The 20,047-nt window shown below is 39.4% G+C and overlaps 4 protein-coding genes across 4 annotated transcripts; 3 read left to right on the forward strand and 1 right to left on the reverse strand.

Moving 5' to 3' along the window:
- The first annotated feature begins 4,191 nt into the window (after positions 1–4,191).
- On the forward strand, positions 4,192–6,979 carry LOC109154908 (vacuolar amino acid transporter 1-like). The gene is made up of 3 exons (XM_019302648.1): positions 4,192–4,321; positions 5,090–5,709; positions 6,437–6,979. The coding sequence occupies exons 1-3, from the start codon at positions 4,192–4,194 to the stop codon at positions 6,977–6,979; spliced, it is 1,293 nt and encodes a 430-aa protein (XP_019158193.1).
- A 526-nt stretch (positions 6,980–7,505) lies between these two features.
- On the forward strand, positions 7,506–9,020 carry LOC109154909. The gene has a single exon (XM_019302649.1). It carries the CDS (start codon positions 7,506–7,508, stop codon positions 9,018–9,020), a length of 1,515 nt encoding a protein of 504 aa, XP_019158194.1.
- Positions 9,017–13,120, forward strand: LOC109154910. Its single transcript, XM_019302650.1, has one exon. It carries the CDS (start codon positions 9,017–9,019, stop codon positions 13,118–13,120), a length of 4,104 nt encoding a protein of 1,367 aa, XP_019158195.1.
- Positions 13,121–14,608: 1,488 nt separating this feature from the next.
- LOC109154911 (ATP-dependent DNA helicase pif1-like) lies at positions 14,609–18,425 on the reverse strand. The gene is made up of 2 exons (XM_019302651.1): positions 18,146–18,425; positions 14,609–16,113 (listed from the first exon to the last, which is right to left on the reverse strand). Exons 1-2 carry the CDS (start codon positions 18,423–18,425, stop codon positions 14,609–14,611), a joined length of 1,785 nt encoding a protein of 594 aa, XP_019158196.1.
- Positions 18,426–20,047: the final 1,622 nt, after the last annotated feature.

Here is a 20,047-nt window from a genome sequence, read left to right on the forward strand (position 1 = left end):
AACTAGTGCAATATATTCAATATATAACATCATCATGTATTATACACTTAGCTTGTTCACTTAAATTATTTGGTAAGTTATATACTTGAAAAGGCAAATTATGGACCAAGATTCACCTAGCATGGTGGGTCTTGGTCCAAAACAACATCATTTTATATTAAGTATCAACTAGTGCAATATATTCAATATATAACATCATCATGTATTATACACTTAGCTTGTTCACTTAAATTATTTGGTAAGTTATATACTTGAAAAGGCAAATTATGGACCAAGATTCACCTAGCATGGTGGGCCTTGGTCCAAAACAACATCATTTTATATTAACTATCAACTAGTGCAATATATTCAATATATAACATCATCATGTATTATACACTTAGCTTGTTCACTTAAATTATTTGATAAGTTATATACTTGAAAAGGCAAATTATGGATCAAGATTCACCTAGCATGGTGGGCCTTGGTCCAAAACAACATCATTTTATATACACAATAATAATATTTCAAGATATACACAATAATATATAAACAAAATTTCATAAAATTCCACATATACACACAACAATTCATAATTGACCCACTAACTTATAAAATTAAATATATACACAATTATTCCTAAAATTTCGAAAATATACACAATAATAATATATAAAATTCAAAATTCAAAAAATATATATACATAACCATTTTTAATTTATAATATATATATATATATATATATATATATATATATATATATATATATATATATATATACGTACGTACCTTGCGACAACGTTGTTGGCGACGGCGAGGACGGCGGCTTAGGGCGACGGCGAGGACGACGGCGAGCGAGGCCGAGGCCGAAGACGACGGCACTGTTGCGAGCGAGGCCGAGGACGACGTCGACGTGCGGAGAGCGAGGCCGATGGCAGTGGACGACGGCTTAGGCGGCGGTGGAGAGCATCGGTGGCGTAGGGCGTTCGGCGGCGGTGGCGTACGGCGGATGGAGCAGTGAGCTGAGGAGTGAGCAGTGAGCTAGGGCGTTTGGAGCAGTACGTGAGCTGGAGCTAGCTTCATAAATTTTTTTTGGAGTAAGTATGTACCTAGCTCGCTTCATAAATTTTTTTTTTTTAATTTATGTATACGGCGTCGGCGTTATACGACGCCGACGCCGTATACCATTTAAATATTTTTTTTTTAATTATAGTAAATACGGCGTCGGAGATTAATTCTCCGACGTCGTATCTACTATTTATTTTTTATTTTTTTTAAAAAATTCGAGTATATGGCGTCGGCGATATACGTCGCCGACGCCGTATACCATTTTAATTTTTTTTTAATTATACGATACGGCGTCGGAGATTTAACTCTGACGCCGTATCTCCTATTTATTATTATTATTTTTTTTAATTTGAGTATACGGCGTCGGCGTTATACGTCGCCGACGCCGTATACCATTTTTATTTTTTTTTAATTATTAGAGATACGGCGTCGGAGATTAATTCTCCGACGCCGTATCTACTATTTATTTATTTTTTTTTTAAATTCAAGTATACGGCGTCGGCGATATACGTCACCGACGCCGTATACCATATATATATATATTTTATTTGAGATACGGCGTCGGCAACGTATAACGCCGACGTCGTATCTCGTATTTATTTTTTATTTAATATACGGCATCGGCCATACCAAATAAACGACGTCATATGTATTTTTTAAAAAAATAAAAAATAATTTTAAATATTTAACCTCGGATTTTCAAAAAACCGACGTTATAATGTAGACGTTAAATCCGTTTTCTGTAGTAGTGTGCATAGTTGAGTTGATTGGTGACTGAGAGTGAACTAGAGTATAATCTTCATAAGATTTCTTACTCTTTTGTGGAGCTTCAGGAAAGGGATACCAACGAGAGGTGGGTGGATGGGATGAGTGCTTATTTGCACTTTTCAAGACCGTTATCCTTTCGTTTGCCAATCGTTTGGCTTGTTCCAGATAAAAAGCTTTCTTGGCCTGAGATTCGTTGACAGCATTGTCCAGAATCTCTTTTTCTATCAGGGTAGTCGAGTTTGGCATGGAGAATGTTACGTTGACCCTATCACCATCTTCCACAAGTTTTGTGATTGTGGCATTTGTGAGTTTGCTTGCTTCCAGAAGGTGGTGATCACGCCGAATAGCTCGTTTCTCGGCTTCGTCCATCTTTCCTTTGCCCTTATCTATACCTGCAAATGTTACTTACTAAAATACTAGATGTGTGAGAAAAGTACGTAGAAAATGAGCTTATACAAGAGTATTTGCTTGAGAGTAATGGTCGAGTGAAAAGAACCAGCACCTTCTAAGTTGATGAAGGTGGGTATTTATAGGTGTGGAAAATTTCATCCGTTGGAGGGAGATGAAATTTCAAACCTATTATCCATTGGGTAAGGACCGGGGAGCTTGACGCAATAAATGCTCCATTAATGCAGCTTGTACCATGTAGCCGTTGTAGACATGAACAACCTTAGGGTTTTTGTCTTTTAGCTTCTGAAGAATAGTACAGCTTCATTTAATGCTCCTTGGTATATGTGTCCTACACTTTAAGGTCCTTTTGTCACCATGATGGTTGATCAACTCAGACAGTAGAGACATTCTTCTCGTTATGGGAGAGAATGAATGTCTTAATAAATTTTCATAAAGATTACTCTCTTGTCGAGATGGTTGATAACCCGAGGTAATCTTTCGTTGTTGAAGCCGTTGGTCTCGTGCTCTTTGTCTCTTTTCGCTTTAGCAGACCTAACTAATGAACATAATCGTTTTTCGTGTGTTTGTCTAACTTAACACGAATTACAGGATGAGTTATGGCAACTTTCGTCTAGAACGAAAGCAGCGATGGAAATAACGAAAGTTAGGGGTCTACATTCTAAGTTACATTGGTATCATCAAAATCGTAATACAAGTGTTCCTAACATTATTCCTATACAAATTAAAATTACATAACTCAATATTCACAATTTTTGAACTCTATATTCACAATTTTAGAAGTGAATACTCACAATTTTAGATCTCAATATACAAAATTGCAGAACTCAATATTCACAATTACAGAACTCAATATTCACAATTGCAAAACTTTATATTCACAATTAGAGAACTCTATAATCATAATTTCTTAACTCTATAATGAATATTGAGATCTAAAATTGTGAATATTCAATTCTAAAATTGTAAATATAGAGTTCAAAAATTGTGAATATAATATGCAGTCGTTATATCGTAGACCGCGGTGCACATGCACCGTGGTAAAAAACGGAGCCGTTTCTTTAAGTAAAGAAACGGCCCGCCGTTACTGTTAACGGAGTCCGCATATTTGGTGTATTAAACACCAACTGACACTAAAGTACATCTAAACCGACACTGCATCACGTATTATTTTTATATTATCAAATGAAACTGCAGTTATATCAAAATGATACTGTAGTTGTGGTGAAATGAAACTGCAGTGTATATAAAATGAAACTGAATAACATTTCACATATTTGAGTGTATAGTATATAATGAAGCTGTAATTATATCAAAATGATCATGTAGTTGTGTTTTAATAAAACTATAGTGTATATAAAATAAAATTAAATAACATTTTCACATATTTGAGCCTATAAATATCAAATAAAACTGTAGTTATATCGAAATTAAACTGTAGTTGTGTTGAACTGAAACTGCAGTGTATACAAAATGAAACTGAATAACTGAGTTACTTTTTGTGGAATGGTGCGGAACGGCGGAAAACAAATGCTGTTTCTTTTCATTTAACAAAACAACGCCGTTTTGATGCGCAGTCCATAATCAATTATTCACCGCGGTGCACGATATAATTTGCCTATAATATGGATCCACCTTGCAAGGTGGACTCGATCCACAGCATATTTTGTCCCGTTAATATTGATTGGCCAAAAGGAAAAAATAAAAAATAAAAGAAAAAAGAAGAAGAAATAAATTATTACATTTAAAACCAATTATAAATTACGTTTGGGATTCAATTAAGCATCAACATTAAACTTACTTGCATTGGGTAGTTGTATATATCCATTAAATTAGATATTTAATTAATTTTATCAAATACAAAGTCTGTTAGCTGCATCCTGCTATAAATTAGCACAATTTTTGTGGATGGGGGCAGTCAAGAAAATTAAACAAACAGTTCTCAGAATAAAAAATAAAAAATTAATAATGGAGCAGTCATCATCACAAAGTAGTGCAGAGAGAGGTGAGGCCCAAAGGCAAACATTGCACCAAAGTGATGATGATCAAGGCACCTCATTCTGGAGGAGTTGTTTCAATCTCCTCAATACATTATCAGGTTAGATATATACTTCATCATAATTCACATTTCTTACCCACACTGCACCTTAAATATCATTCATCTTTGATCACCTCAAAAAGTGGACAAGAATTATATAAGGTTTAAAACTTTTTCAATTCACTTTTGTTGGTGGTGAACACAAAGCGATTCGAATTGTAATCAGGTGAAAGGGGTGAGTAAATATTTGATTAACCGTCCTATCACTGTCAATCAAAAATATAAAAGAGGACATAATTGAGGGTTTTTGGTCGATTTTGATTATTCGATTTTAAAAATTTTTGATTTTTCAGCTTATTCTCGACTGGGTAACCAACCATAATACAATGTTTAGTACTGTTCCGTGTGTATGTATATATTTTGCTAGCTTTTGTATTCAATGTGCATGTATCAGTGTACTATGTGAGAATATATATATATATATATATATATATACACGTCTTCTGATCTATGATACACACTAATGCACATACACCTGATTTGTGAAGTTACTGTGTATTGTTGATTAGATATATCATTAGTTATCATTTTATAATAATAATAATTTATTTACTGATTTGAACTTTGAAAATATATAGAATTCTACTAGTGCATATTTGAAAATTTTAGTTTTTAAGCTTAAAATATAAAATAATTTTTCTATTTTTATGTAATTGATAATCTAAATTTATTCGGTTTTTTGGGTTTTCCGCATAACCGACAACAGTTTGCTCACTCCTAGGTAAAAGGTGGTCACTAATAATGTTTTGTTGTATTGTATGTTGTTAGGTGTAGGGTTACTGTCTGTCCCTTATGCACTTTCAGAAGGAGGCTGGCTATGTCTCATAATTATGTTGTTAATAGCTATCTCATGTTTTTTCACTGGGCTACTTATCCAAAAATGTATGGACTCATCTTCGGAAATAAACACAAACTCTACATATCCAGATATAGGAGAAAGGGCATTTGGGAACAAAGGAAGATGGTTAATATCAACCTTCATGTGCCTTGAACTTTATTTGGTGGCAGTTGAGTTCCTTATATTAGAAGGTGACAATTTGGAGAAATTGTTCCCATATGCATATGTTCACCTAGGCAAGCTGAAACTTGGGGCCAAACAAGCCTTTGTTTTGCTAGTGGCATTGGTGATATTGCCGACAACTTGGTTGAGGAATTTAGGTTTGTTGGCTTATGTTTCTGCGGGTGGGGTGTTGGCTACTTTGGTTGTGGTTGGGTGCACCTTGTGGATTGGGGCTGTGGATGGTGTTGGGTTTCATGAGAAGGGAGAGATGTTGGGATCTTTGGGTGGGGTTATGAGAGCATTGAGTTTGTGCAGTTTTTGTTATGCTGGGCATTCTATTATTCCTCCACTTCGCAATTCTATGAGAGATAAGACCCAATTCTCTAAGGTAAATACTCTTTCACTCATTGTTTTCACCTAATTTAGGTTGATAAATTATTGTGAACAAGGAATTAATGGTATCGATCGAAACTGAACAATTATAGTATAGGAGTTCCATCTAAAGTGGTGAGCTCTTTTTTGGCGCGGCACTTCCTCCACCACCATGTCGGGTCAGGTACCGAGGTCATTGTGACAGAAATTGTCCCTTTTTGTTGGTTAAAAAAGAATTTTTTTTAAAAAGATTAAAGCTAGGAATAATAATTTATCTAATAAAGGATTAAGTCACAACGATTTAATTGCATGAAGTATGCAATGTTGCAAAAGGCACTAGTCGGGCGTCTGGAAGACGCCTAGCACCTAGAGTGTTTAGGCAGTTTCTAAGTGCCACTTAGGCGGCTGAGTAATTTGAGTATATCGTCTCCGATCCATTTTTTCCGCTCATGGTTAGGAGTTGTTAGACTGTTATAATTATCCAAACTAGTCAACTGCATATATATTAGATTGTTAGTTGAGTATATTGAGCACCGACTCAGACAAGTTAGGTGCTCAACTCGGCCGAATTAACACCTAGTTGGCCAGTTAACCAGTCAGCCGGCTAAAAGCCACATAGAACTAAAATCGCCTTGGCCTAGAGGCACTTAGGGCCTAGGTCGATTTTTACAACATTGGGAGAGTATCCAAGTTTTAAGCTAAGGCATTATATTATTCCCACCTTACTGGCGCATGCAATGCAGGTTCTAATTTTTGGCTTTGCTGTAAGCACCCTAACCTATGGATCAATGGCAATTCTGGGCAACCTCATGTACGGACAACATTTGCACTCGCAGGTGACATTGAATTTCCCAACCAACAAAACATCCTCAAAAGTAGCCATCTACACCACCGTGGTGAATCCCATAACCAAGTACGCCATTATCGTCACCCCCGTTGCAACAACCGTGGAAGACGGGATCCAAGCTTTATCCCGTCGTAGATGGGATAATAATGTAGCTGTGATAATAATGTTGACGGCGAGAACTTGTCTGGTCATCAGCACCGTCGTTGTTGCATTAACGGTCCCGTTGTTTGGTCCGATCCTGGCATTCGTTGGCGCGTTCTTGAATGTGACATTGTCGTTTCTGTTCCCCTGCGCATGCTACCTCAAGATCAACGCAGGTGCTCGGAGATTTGGGATAGAGTTGTGTATTATTCTCATGATTTTAGGTTTGGGATCATTAATTTTTGTTGTAGGAACCTATATTTCTATTAGAGATATTATTCGAGGTATGAGTCATTAGTATTATTTTACAATGTAATACTTTGTATGTAATATTTTTCACTTGAGACCCTTAACTTTTTCAAGTTAAGAGTTAAAATTTGCTGCATAATGAGGATGCATGTATGCATCATTACCAAACTCATCCGATCTATCGTCTCAACTGAATAATGTTTCACGCAAGTTGGGTCATATATATATGTGTGTGTGTGTGTGTAGAATTGTAGAAAGGGTGTTAACGTAGATACTACTCAAGTAACAACGAAAGCAAGAAAGATATGCTGCTGATCTTGCACGTACATTTAATTTTGGCCGTTGTCATATATATATATATATATATATATATATATATATATATATACTAATAAGAGCCAAGAGAGTTAGGCCTATAATGGGTAGAAAAAAAAGAAAATGAAAAAATCTTCTCTCTAAAAAGTTTCTCTCCAGAAGTTGCTATCTATTTGGTAAGTTACCGGTGGCTACCACCGTCCGTGGAGTTTCCTTCCATGGACACTGCGGTTGGAGATCTGCCGCCGACCTTCTCTCCGATGGGGGAGGGGGAATCAAGTAGGGTTCCTCACTCAGGGAAACGAATCAAAATCCTTAAGCGCTCCTTCGCCGAAACCGTAGCTGTAGCCCCGTCCATGGCCGACGACGAAACCATGTTGGATGAAGTTGACAACGACTGGCTGGACGAAGAAATCGTAGTGCGATCTGACGAAGGGCTTGAGGATGTTAGGGAGGGGATTCCCGTCGTTAAGTTCTCTAAAGCTGAGAGGGAAGAGATGATTAAACCTTGGAAAAGAGCTTTAATCGTGAAATATCTCGGTAAACCTCCGGCCTTCAACTTACTAAAACAACGGTTGTTCTGTCTATGGAATATTAACGGAAAAGTCGAGATGTTGGACATTGGCGGGGGATGCTATGTGCTACGCTTCACTCTTGCGGCAGAGTACAGCCATGTCCTTTTGGATGGCCCTTGGAAAGTCTTCAACTGCTACGTCATCCCTCAAAGATGGCAGCCTGACTTTGATCCCTATACAGCAAAAATGGAAAAAATGGCTGTTTGGGTTCGGTTCCCAGGCTTGCCGGTGGAATACTTCCTCGATGGTTCGGTCAAGAAGGTGCTGAAGTTAATCGGGAAACCGATCAAACTTGATACGACCACAGCCGAGGTAGATAAAGTCAAGTTCGCAAGGGCGGCGGTAGAAATTGATCTTCTGAAGCCCCTGGTTTCGATGGTATGGGTTAGTGACAGAGTTCAACGGGTTGAGTTTGAAGGTCTCCATGCCATCTGCTTCGACTGTGGTGAAGTAGGGCATGTATCATCCAAATGCCCGAAGAAGGTGGTGGTGGATACGCAACCGCAAACTCCCCAGGAACCAGAAATAACGATGGAAACAGGTGGCACAGAGGAGGTGGCGCCTGCAGAAAAAGTTCGTGAAAAATACGGTCCTTGGATGATCGTCTCTTACAATAATGACAAACTCCATAGTAAACACCGTAGCATGAACACCAAAACCAATCCCAAACCTCCCAAAAGCAAGGAGGCGGGCAACAAAAATAAGAAGGTGGCAGCAGGTGGACGTCCTCCTTCTACAAACCAGTCCGCCCCTACGAAAAACAAGGTAAGTATTGCTCCTTCTCCAATTCCCCTTCCAGTTAGCAATGGGTTTTCTGTTTTGCAGGGAATGGAGGAACTCCACGAGACCCCGGTTTATGTGGAAGGGGAAACCAGTACGGGTGTCAAAAATAAAGAAGGTCGCCCCTTTCAGAAAAAAAATAATAATAAAAAAGGTCCAAAGCAGGTGACTAAGTCAAGCAAGGACCGGAGTAAAACGGGCAGTGCATCTATACAAGGACAAACGTCCAATGGGGATGCTCTATTTAAGCAGCCCTCAGCTGGCCAGAATGTCTCAGCAGCTCCTTTTGTGTTTGGTATAGCTCCCAATGGGAACAATGGTCCCCAACCTTCAGCGGGGGCATCTTTTGTCACTACTATTGTGTCTACGCGTAAGGAAGGCGGTGGCCAAACTTCCTTGCCTTGCAATGGTGGTCAATGATAGCGGTCGCTTGGAATTGTCGGGGTGTTGGGAACCGAGAGACTATACGCCACGCGAAAATCCTTTTAGCCAATAAGGATGTGGGGGCAATCTTCTTTCTGGAGACCAAGACCAATAAGGCCGACAACCTTCTCAAAACGCTTAGTAAGTTGGGTTTTCATAACTCGTTTATGGTTAATACCATTGGTTTTGCAGGAGGGCTTCTTTTAGCTTGGAACAAGGACATCCTGAATCTTGAAGTGGTCGGGAGCAATTCGCAAACCATCCATTGCAAAGTTTTGGAGGGTGGAAGTTTGCAGTTTCATCTCTCGTTTGCCTATGTTAGACCTAACTTGAGGGCTAAGGAACTTTTTTGGTCCGAATGTAAAGCCTTTGGGGCCTCCAGATCAGGACCATGGGTGATACTCGGGGACTTCAATGACATTGCAAATATTTCGGACCACTGGGGAAGTGATCAAATCAACATGAATAACATGACACGATTTTGTGAGGCTTACGAAGAATGTGGACTTATGGAGGTTCCTTCGACATGTCCAAACTTTACGTGGATCAGACAAATTGGAGGGTGCACGGTCACCAGGCGTAGACTCGACCGTGTTTTTTGGAACATTGATGCTCAAGAAGCTTTCCAGGAAGCCAAGGCAAGGGTCTTGACAAGAACGCACTCAGATCACCATCCGATATCCTTCGTGAGGGTGGCTGGAGCAGCCCCCAACCGCAGGAATAGGCCCTTCAGATTTGAGGCGGCATGGCTCGCTCGTGAAGACTATAGAGCTATCTGGAAGAAAGCATGGTCTGACAACTCCTACAATGTGGTGAGAGCTATCTATGATGTTACCCACCTTAGTAGGAAATGGAATGAGGAAGTTTTTGGGAATATTTTTAGAAGAAAGAGGCTCCTACAAGCTAGGATCCAAGGCATTCAGATGTCCCCCTGGTATAGCAGATCCCAAGGGCTTCAAGTGCTGGAGAGAAAGCTCTTATCCGACCTCAGCATAACTCTTTCTCAAGAGGAACTTCTCTGGTTCCAAAAATCCAGAAAGGCTTGGATTCAGGATGGTGATAAAAATACTAACTTCTACCATCGGTCCACCATCATCCGTAGGAGTAGGGGAAGAGTCAGGTCCCTAAAAATCAACGGGGAGTGGAATTCTGAGCCCAACGCTCTAAAGGAGCACGTATCTCATTTCTTTTATAACCTTTTCTGCAGGGTCAATCAAGATGGGTTGAATACCCCGGACACTCACTCAGGACCGAGGATTAGTAGGGAAGAAGCCGAAAGCCTTATTAAACCGGCTGATTCTCACGAGGTCAAAAAAGCTGTCTTCGGGATGAAAAGAATGGGCAGCCCGGGACCAGACGATATTCAGGCGGCCTTCTACCAAGATTATTGGGATGAGGTAGGTAACAGTATCACCATGTTTGTCAATGAGGCCTTGGCTACAGGTAAGGTACCTATAAGCTTTCTCGAATCCTTCATTACCCTTATTCCTAAGAAAACTAACCCAGAAAGTGCTGCAGACTTTCGTCCCATCACTTTACTCAATGTCATTTTCAAAATTGTTTCAAAAGTGTTGGTGAACAGGATGAGACCTATAATGATTAATCTGGTTGGCCCACACCAGAACAGCTTTCTCCCAGGTAGGTCCACGATGGATAACATCGTTCTTACTCAGGAGGTGATGCACAGTATAAACCAAAAGAAAGGTAAGAAAGGTTCTTTGGTGATGAAGATTGACCTTCACAAGGCCTACGACAGCATTAATTGGGGGTTCCTAAAAACGGTCCTCTCTGATTTTGGGTTCCCACTGCGTTTTATCAATCTGATTTTATTTTCCCTCAAAGAAAGTACTATAAGCATCCTTTGGAATGGAGAAAAGCTTCCCCCGTTTGAATCAGGTAGAGGGCTGAGACAAGGCGACCCACTTGCCCCTTATCTTTTTATTCTTGCTATGGAAAAACTGTCGTATCTTATTCAGGAAAAAGTGCGGGAGAAAGATTGGAAACCGATTCATTTAGCGCGAGGGGGAATTGGTGTTTCTCACCTCTTCTTCGCTGACGATTTAATGATTTTTGGTGAGAGCTCTGAAACCCAAATGGCTACCATCATGGACTGCCTCAACAGATTCTCTCATTGGTCAGGTCTGAACATCAACCACACTAAATCCCTTATTTTTTGCTCTAATAACACGCCAAACAGAGTTAAAAGAAGGATGGGTGACATGGCAAATATCCCGATCACTGAAAACCTGGGTAAATACTTGGGTATTCCCATTCTTCAAAAAAGGGTAAGTAAGAACCACTTTAATTACATCATCAACAATATGAAGAGGAAGTTGAACCAGTGGAAAGCCGAATCCCTTAGTCTAGCAGGGCGACGAGTGCTTGTGCAATCCGCCCTCGCAACTGTTCCGGTTTACACCATGCAAACGGGGGCTCTACCGGTAAGTACTTGTAACGATATTGATAAGCTTTGCAGGGACTTCCTCTGGGGATCCAACGAGGCAAAAAGAAAAATCCACTTGATCAATTGGAAGGAAGTTTGCAGTCCTAGAACTCAGGGAGGTCTTGGACTCAGAATGGCCAAAGATTTTAATTTAGCTCTTCTGGCTAAGTTGGCGTGGCAAATCCTCAACAATCCAGAAAAGCTTTGGGTGAAAGTCATGAGACAAAAATATATCAAAGATGATAATTTTTTCACCGCCAACACCCCAGCCAACGCTTCGTGGACCTGGAGGAGCATCATCAAAGGGCGGTCTATTATTGAGACGGGGGCCCGGTGGCGAGTAGGAAGTGGTGATTCCCTTGATTTTTGGTCTGATTGGTGGGTTAGTGACAAACCCATTGGCCTCGGAGCAACTGTCAACATCCCTAATCACCTATGCAACGTAAAAGTCAGCGAGTTCATCACTCAACAGCGCACCTGGGACGTGAACCGCTTGCTGGACTTCTTGCCGCCCGATCTGGTTAACCAAATTCGAGCAATCCCGATACCTATTGACGACACAACGGAAGATAAACTAACCTGGCCAGACAAAACTATAGGTACGTTCTCTGTACTCTCTGCTTTCAAACACATTGCAGGTCACTCAACAGAAGAGGAAAGCTGGGATTGGATGTGGAAGCTAAACTGCATTGAGAAAGTTAAATCTTTCCTTTGGCTGTTGCTGAAAGGCAAACTACTCACTGGAGTGGAGAGAAGAAATAGGAATCTCACCACCGACGCCTCTTGCAAACGGTGCCCGGACGAAGACGAATCGACGAATCACATTTTTAGGACCTGCCCCTTCGCGAGTGACTGCTGGAGATCGGCGAAAGACTACGGTGGAACAGATGTAGCAATTTTCAGACCTTTCAACTCTTGGATCAAAGATAACTGCAGTAGCAAGAGAACAACAAAGGATGGTGCACCCTGGAATGTCACTTTCGTCTACATTCTTTGGCTGATTTGGAAAGCAAGGAACAACTTGATTTTTAATAACAAAGCTGAGTCTCATGTACGGATCTTAAACACGGCTCTTTCTATGGCTAAAGAAGCAACAGAATACATCGTGAAGCACGTCGGCGTGATGCATGGATACTGGAAGTGGGTCAGATGGGAGCCTCCTCAGCCGGGCTGGCTAAAGCTCAATACGGACGGAGCCATGAAGTCTAGTACGGGGATTGCTAGTGCTGGGGGGGTTATCCGGGATGAACATGGTCGTTGGGTGAAGGGTTTCTCAACGAAAGTTGGAGCTACTGATAGTTTCTCAGCGGAGCTGTGGGGCCTAAGGGAGGGTCTACGGCTCTGTTTGAGTGAAGGGATTGAAAAGATTTGGGTGGAAATGGACTCGGCGACAGTTGTTGCAATCATGAACAATGGGACCTGCAAGGGAGAGACAGTCGTTGCTTTAATTAAAGATTGTTTCGACCTCATCAACAAGTTTAATACGGTTAGAATCTCTCATATTATGAGAGAGGGGAACCAATGTGCAGATTGGCTTGCAAATTTTGGGCAAAATATAGACTGGGGAACTCGTGTTTGGAACTCATCCCCCTCGGATCTCAACGCTTTTATGGACGCCGACACTCGCAGCAGGCCGGTTCCAAGGATCAGATAACGCCTTCAGTTGAGGGCGGCAAATGCACCAAAAAAAAAAAATAATGGGTAGAAAAAATGGCGGTCAAATTTTTTAATCAAATGAATGGCTGATCAGATTTTAATTTTTCCTTAAGATTTCCTAATTTATCCTTAATGAATATGATTATCCGTTAACTTTTCCGTTAAATATTATCTTTTCCATTAATTTCTGTTAGTTCACTGTTAACTTACTCATTAATTTTAATAAAAAAGGTCTTAGGTTCGAACCCCATCCCAATCAAAGTTGGCATAATTAGTACTCTATTTTACTCTTATTAAATTAAAATAATAATTTAGTAGATATAACAAAAAATAATACATATGCATTTATTTAATTTAGAATTATGTGTCTACAATGTCTATATTCAAAAAAAAAAAATTATTCATTATCAATAAATTAAATAAGAGAAATAATTTCATTAGTTATATTGTCTTTATTTTTCTCCAATATAAAAATTCTTTACATTCAAACTTATCAATAGACTAGTTTTTTACGCGCATTGCGCGATTGAGATAATGCCCAATGTTTTTTTTAAATAAGTACTATAAAGTATATCAAGGTAACTACTTTAAGTCATTTTACATGTTAATCTAAACAGTTAATTTTTTGAAATATCTTTTTACCAACCGTTGATATAATTCGCTGGTCGAATCCGCTGATATAATCCGTTAATGCTAACCGCTAATTTCTAATTGTCAAACAAGGACATTGCGAGGTAGTTCTCACTTCAATTTGTTGTGTGATTTTAATACTCTCTTTGTCAACAAATCCTTCAAGTAGTTAATATGATTGACTTTATTAATTTTATTTTTTTTATTATTATTTTTTTATATATTTAAGTACTATAAAATATATCAATGCAAGATTATATTAGAATTGTTCATGCATAGATAATTAAATGTTGAATTTGAGTATTTAAATAGGTAATTCTAAGTTTACAAATGCAAGATAATATAGTCAAGATTAATTATAATTGGGAGAAGATTAATTATAATTGTCAATAAAATAGTTGTATGCGTATGGTTGAAACCAAATACGGGAAATAATGGAGAGCAAATAAAAATTAGGGTATAAAATATTAAATATATACTAATATTGAAGGGCTAACTGCTGATTGCTAAACAAGGACATTGCAAGATAGTTTCCAACCTCAATTTGTTGTGTGATTTGAATACTCTTTTTGTCAATAAATCCCCCAAGTAGTTAATATGATTGACTTAATTATACCTTTTTTTTTTAATTTTGTTATTATTATTACTAGTGTTTGACCCGTGCGATGCACGGGATGTAAATTACATAAACATTAAATATGTTTATGTTATGTTAAAAATTGGTTGAAGCAATACAGTAAGAATTTGGTATATATAATCATTCATTATATTTGGAAGATCAACAAAAACCATCTCAAAATGGTATGTTAGAAATAGTATAAAGGTGATGGTAATATAAAAATAATACATTAGAAAACTACAAATTATTGAAAACTTCATGATATACAACATTAGTGGTTGAGGTTGTAGTTGAACTTGAGTCTTTTGCTATCAATATTTTGAGACCGTCTGGATTATTAACCCGAGATGCAGCTACGTACAACTGACCGTGTACAAAAACCGGTTTCTTTAGTACTAAACCTACATGGGTCAACGTTTGGCCTTGACTTTTGTTTATGGTCATCGCATATGAAAGCATCAATGGGAATTGCCTTCGTTGAAACTTGAACGGCAATCTTGGATCCGAGGGTGCCATTGACATTCGGGGGATTAACACTTTTGTACCTTTGTTGGGACCAGTCAGGATCTCGCCTTCAATCACATGATCTGCTAGCTTTGTGATTATCAACCGAGTTCCATTGCACAAACCAAGTAAATGGTCAATATTTCTCATTAACATTACTGGTGATCCGATTTTCAAGGTCAGTGTATGATTTGGTAGACCTGAAACCCGAATGCTATTTAGAAACTCCGGTGTGTGTACGTCTCCAAATATACCGTTATCGCCATCGGCTTTGCATACTGCGTCTGAACTATAGTATGACCTACTTTCGGCATTGTGCAACTCAGTCATATAGTCATTAACAGCGTTGACAACGTCGAGCGTCGGTGCTAATATGGCACGACCCAACAGGTGCTCGGGGTCAGTGTTCCCACTTGCAAACATAGGAAATGTACTGTGCACAATTGCTTTAATGTCGTCCCCCCCGGATGATACTAACATGTGCGTTGGTATTTCAATTTCTGCAAACCCGTTATTCTGGCCACCAAGCTTCCCATCGCCAATATTGGCAATCCAGTCAGCAAACTCTTGTAATGCATGCCGGTTTCCACCATTTGGTACCGAGCTGAGCCTGAGGTTTTTAGTCAACCTTAAGACTTTGCAAGTATCCCATAGGTATGATGAATTGATCGCTGAAGAAACAATGTCTTGTCGTGTACCTTTGGGAATTACTGGAAGAATTTGACGGAAATCTCCACCCAGTACAACTGTTTTACCACCAAACGTCTTCATTTCACTATTAGGTTCTACAAAACGCAACAAACCGCGCATGGTTCTATCTAAAGCTTCAAAGCAATGTTTATGCATCATGGGAGCTTCATCCCAAATTATCAAGCTCGTCTTGATCAGCAACTCAGCCAGGTCGCTACCTTGCTTAATGTTACAGGTAGAGTCCTCATTTATTGCAATAGGTATTGCAAACCTCGAGTGTGCAGTCCGGCCACCTGGTAGCAACAAAGAAGCTATGCCACTTGAAGCGACATTTAAAACGATTTGTCCTTTGCATCTGACTGCAGCTGATAACGCTCTCCACAGGAAAATCTTTCCTGTTCCACCATAACCATAAACAAAAAATAAGCCACCCTTCTTGTTCTCAATATCTTTGATAACAGTATCATATATGAGACCTTGTTCTTCAGTTAGTTTGGCACAAAGGACCTCAGAATCTGCCTTCAACTGTTCCGAATCGTACGACAACTCTTCAAACACCAATCACATGATTAGTGTGGGGAATTTTGATAAGCACAATTTATATGTTTAGTTTAGATTAGTTTTTATAATAATTTAATTTTATTTATTTAATAATATATTTGATTTAAACTTTATTTTATATTTTGAACTAATATAGTAATTAGTTGAATAATTAGGCTTAATATTTATATTAATAAGAATTGGGCTTAGTTAATGATTTGGGCTAAGTATTTTCTTTTTATTGTTTTAACTAGTAGCCCAAATAAAATAATTTAATTGTTTTAATAGCCCAAAATCCTATCTAACTCATTTTCCTTTTCTATTGAATTAGAGCTCTATGCGTAATGTGTACGTAGAGTTCAGAGCAGCGCGCAGAAAGTGAAGAAGACTCCGTCCGCGACCTCTGCGACCTCTGCAATTAATTTCATCCGCAATTTAATTCGATGAAGGAGTCCACGGTTGATCAATTTTTGCGGCAGCTGCAGACGGCTTCATTGAGCTACATCCACGAACCAGTTAATTGAATTAGAGGTTAGAGCAGGAATAGCCTACCTTGCTAATTTTCTATGGTTAGAAAAAATAAAGTTTATTTATTTTTTAGGTTCTATGTGGTTCAAGAAATTGATTTAGTTTGTGGATGTTAGAGAAGTTAGGGTTATGTTGAGTTGATTAGGGAGCCTGAACTAGTATAAATATGGCTGGATTTTTCAGTAGAGGGAAGTCAGTTTTCTCAGAATTATTTTATTTACTTTGTAAACACTCCCTGCAATGTACTGCTGAGTTTTAATTTTCCAATTCAAGGATTATTGAAGTTTGATTCTACAAGACCAGTGAGATTTATTTAGCTTAATTTTATTCTCTGAACTCTTTATTATTTATATATCTCCTGTTATATGAGTTTTAATTATTGCTTGATTAATTGTTGCAAAAGGGCCCTTTGTTCAATTGTCAAAGTATTAAATTGCTATTTAGAACTTTGAATCCGTAATTGTTTAAGTGTTCTAAAGCTAGTAGCAAATAACATAGTTGATTATAAATAGATTTTCAATCTTATGTTATGGAGATGTATAATCTAGTTTAAATAGACCGAGCTTGCGAGTCTGTTGGTTAGAATTGGTAGTCTTTCTAATTCTTTTAATGCTGTTAGTAAATTAAATCCTAAGAGCTTGTTTAGGGTTGTTTATTAGCTAGGGAAGTAATCAAAGAGCTTGTTTTGATTATCGACAAAGTAAGGAAAGATAGGTTATTAGAGCTTGTTAATAACCATAACCAATTTGGTAAAGAGTAAAGTAATTATTTCTTGAAAATCAATGATCTATCTTGTTAGAATTGAATTGATATTATTCCTTGAGTTGGATACTAGTTGCTATTGATTATTATTATTATTTGATATTTCATATTGATTGCCTTTTTATGGATGCTATTTAATTTTCAATTCTCATCTCTTCCTTTATTAAATCTTTGATTAAAAATAAGTCTGACCAATCTCTGTGGGTACGACCTTACTCATCACTATTGCAAATCATAGAGTAAGTAATTTATTATTTGTTGGTTTCGACACCCATCAGATGTACCTAAAATATGAGCGTAAAATATGCCCATCAGTAATTGTCTTGTTAAGGGCATGTTCTACCTTTTGTCCTAAACTACTACTTGTAGCAGCATTACACCTTTGTAATAGCACTTCATACACAATTAATACAATATTAGTCCCCGTGACTATGTTCGTACCCCTATTTCGTTTAATTATATATTTGTTACATTTATTCGGGTTAATTAATCCAGACCCCCGGTTTAATTAATTCCAACATTGGTGCTCTTGTTGAGAGCGGCTGTACAAGCTTGAGTGTGCTCTCTACTTTTTGTCTAAAATTACTACCACGATAAACTATTTTCCAATCGTAAAACATGGATCAAATCACCCTGTCCAAAAACTTGTTCTTGTCATTGTCCGTCCGTTGCTCGCACTCCAGCGCAATGTGCACTATCCATGCCTATATTCTTCCGCAGTGTCTGAGTTGCATGGCCATTTTCCACTACCAGTTGTTATATTTTCCAACATGCAGAAATAAAAACTATGATCAAAGCTAAGTTCCAAATAAGATCTAGCCTGACGATAGGCTTCAGGTAGCCCCAATTGCTCTGCCTCTCCTTGATATGCTTCGTTGCCGCCTCGCACAACCGCATCGATGGTCCACGCATCATCTCCGATCACTGGCTTGCCGCCGCCGGAACCGAGCCACCCGTTGTAGGCCCGAAAAATGGCGCATGATAGCATGAATCGCCGGCCATAGAAGATCTGGTCTTTAAGCAATGGCATCGTGTCCACTCCATGCCCGCCGCCACAACTCTGCAAATCTTCAATAGGTAATACATAACCGATTTCATGGTCTCGGCGGAAAGCTCTTCAATGACGGGGTCATGGCTTCTTCATCAGCATCTGAGCATTTTGGAACCTGTTCTTTCCTGATGGGAACATTTTGGGTCTCATTATTAATTCCCTGCTGATTCAATTCGAAAATTTGACACAATCCCCATCAGAACAACAAATTAAGGATCTCCCTCGATCTTCTTCGCGTAGTCCATAGTGACCTTGATGGTTTTTCCAGGATGCGTCCCAGAGACCATCTGCCGCCCAGTTTCTTGTCCTTCGCGGTATGACAGTGCTTGTTCGGATCATAAACCACAACAGCGCGGCGTTGTCTGCCTTCTGTGAGCGTGAAGCCATGGTGATTGGCTCAACTCTAAGGAGCCTCTTCGTGTCCATGCGAGCGGAAGCCGAGGCCAGGTGATAAGCCGAGCGCAGCGACTTCACAGGCGCGCACCACATGTTGTCCTCGGCTCGGGCTTCGCTGCTGCAGTTTGGATCCAGCCTAACATCGGCGACCGGAAACAGCCCCAGGGGCGCTAATGGCTCAAATCCAAGATCGCGATGGGGCGACGATGCTTCAGACCTTAACCTCAATAAACTTCTCATATGAAGAAATTGTTGTTGTTGACGATGAGTGTGGCGAACAAACCGGAACTTCCGCCCCTTTGCCCGGGCAGTTGCGGGAGTTTCGGGTCGCATGAAGGAGGTGCGAAGTGGAGCGCTTCGATCTCTCTATCATGTATCTGCAATTATGTTACTTCAAACACAGTGTCCACGGCTTGGGCAGAATGTCGGATGAAGCATTATCATTATTCATATCACAACGCCACCGCCGGAAGTGGAGCCATCTACATCGCTCTCCGAAAGCGGCACAGCGAAGATGGCGAGACTCTGCGACAGTGCCCGCAGCGGGGGAGGCAGTTAGACTGAAGCGGGGTTCTCTAAGGAAGCCCCGGCGTAATCGCAGCTGCAAGTTGGAATAAATCAGAATAGCAGCAATGTCTGCCATTGTGACAAATACAACTGTAGAGATTGTGGTTCTTAACAATGTTATTGGGTCTGTTTATGGGAGAATGGCAGCAATTTGGAATGCATGTGAGAGATTTCTGGGGCAAAGGCGATGATGTGTGAGGCACATCCGGCATGGAATAGTGGAACTAGTGACCGGAATATTGTGATCTCTTTGAACTCTTGATGAAACTCTAACCGCTTAGAGCCTGCTTCAAGCATTTTTTGGATCACTGTGATAACTCCCTGGCAGTTTTTAACCTCACTATGAACCCGTTTTATCATGCTCAAAGTGACGTAGCAGCAACAAAACACTTCCACCAGAAAGTATATTGGAGATGGATATTGGACCGGAGCATCGCCACCCCTTTGCAATTCAGAGAAATGCCGATTGAGATAAGTCTAAATGTATATGTGGTGATGCATCACTTGCAAGGCTCAGATTAATGACTGCGATCACCAAAGATTTATGGCTTTTCTTGCAATTACACACCTTATCTCATAGCAGGCTCCACAGTTTTCTGCATCACTGAAGAATATTAGGCTCAGAGCCGCCATGCGTG

The sequence above is a fragment of the Ipomoea nil genome, unplaced genomic scaffold (genome assembly GCF_001879475.1).
Source record: "Ipomoea nil cultivar Tokyo-kokei standard unplaced genomic scaffold, Asagao_1.1 scaffold2662, whole genome shotgun sequence".
Taxonomy (NCBI): Eukaryota; Viridiplantae; Streptophyta; class Magnoliopsida; order Solanales; family Convolvulaceae; genus Ipomoea; species Ipomoea nil.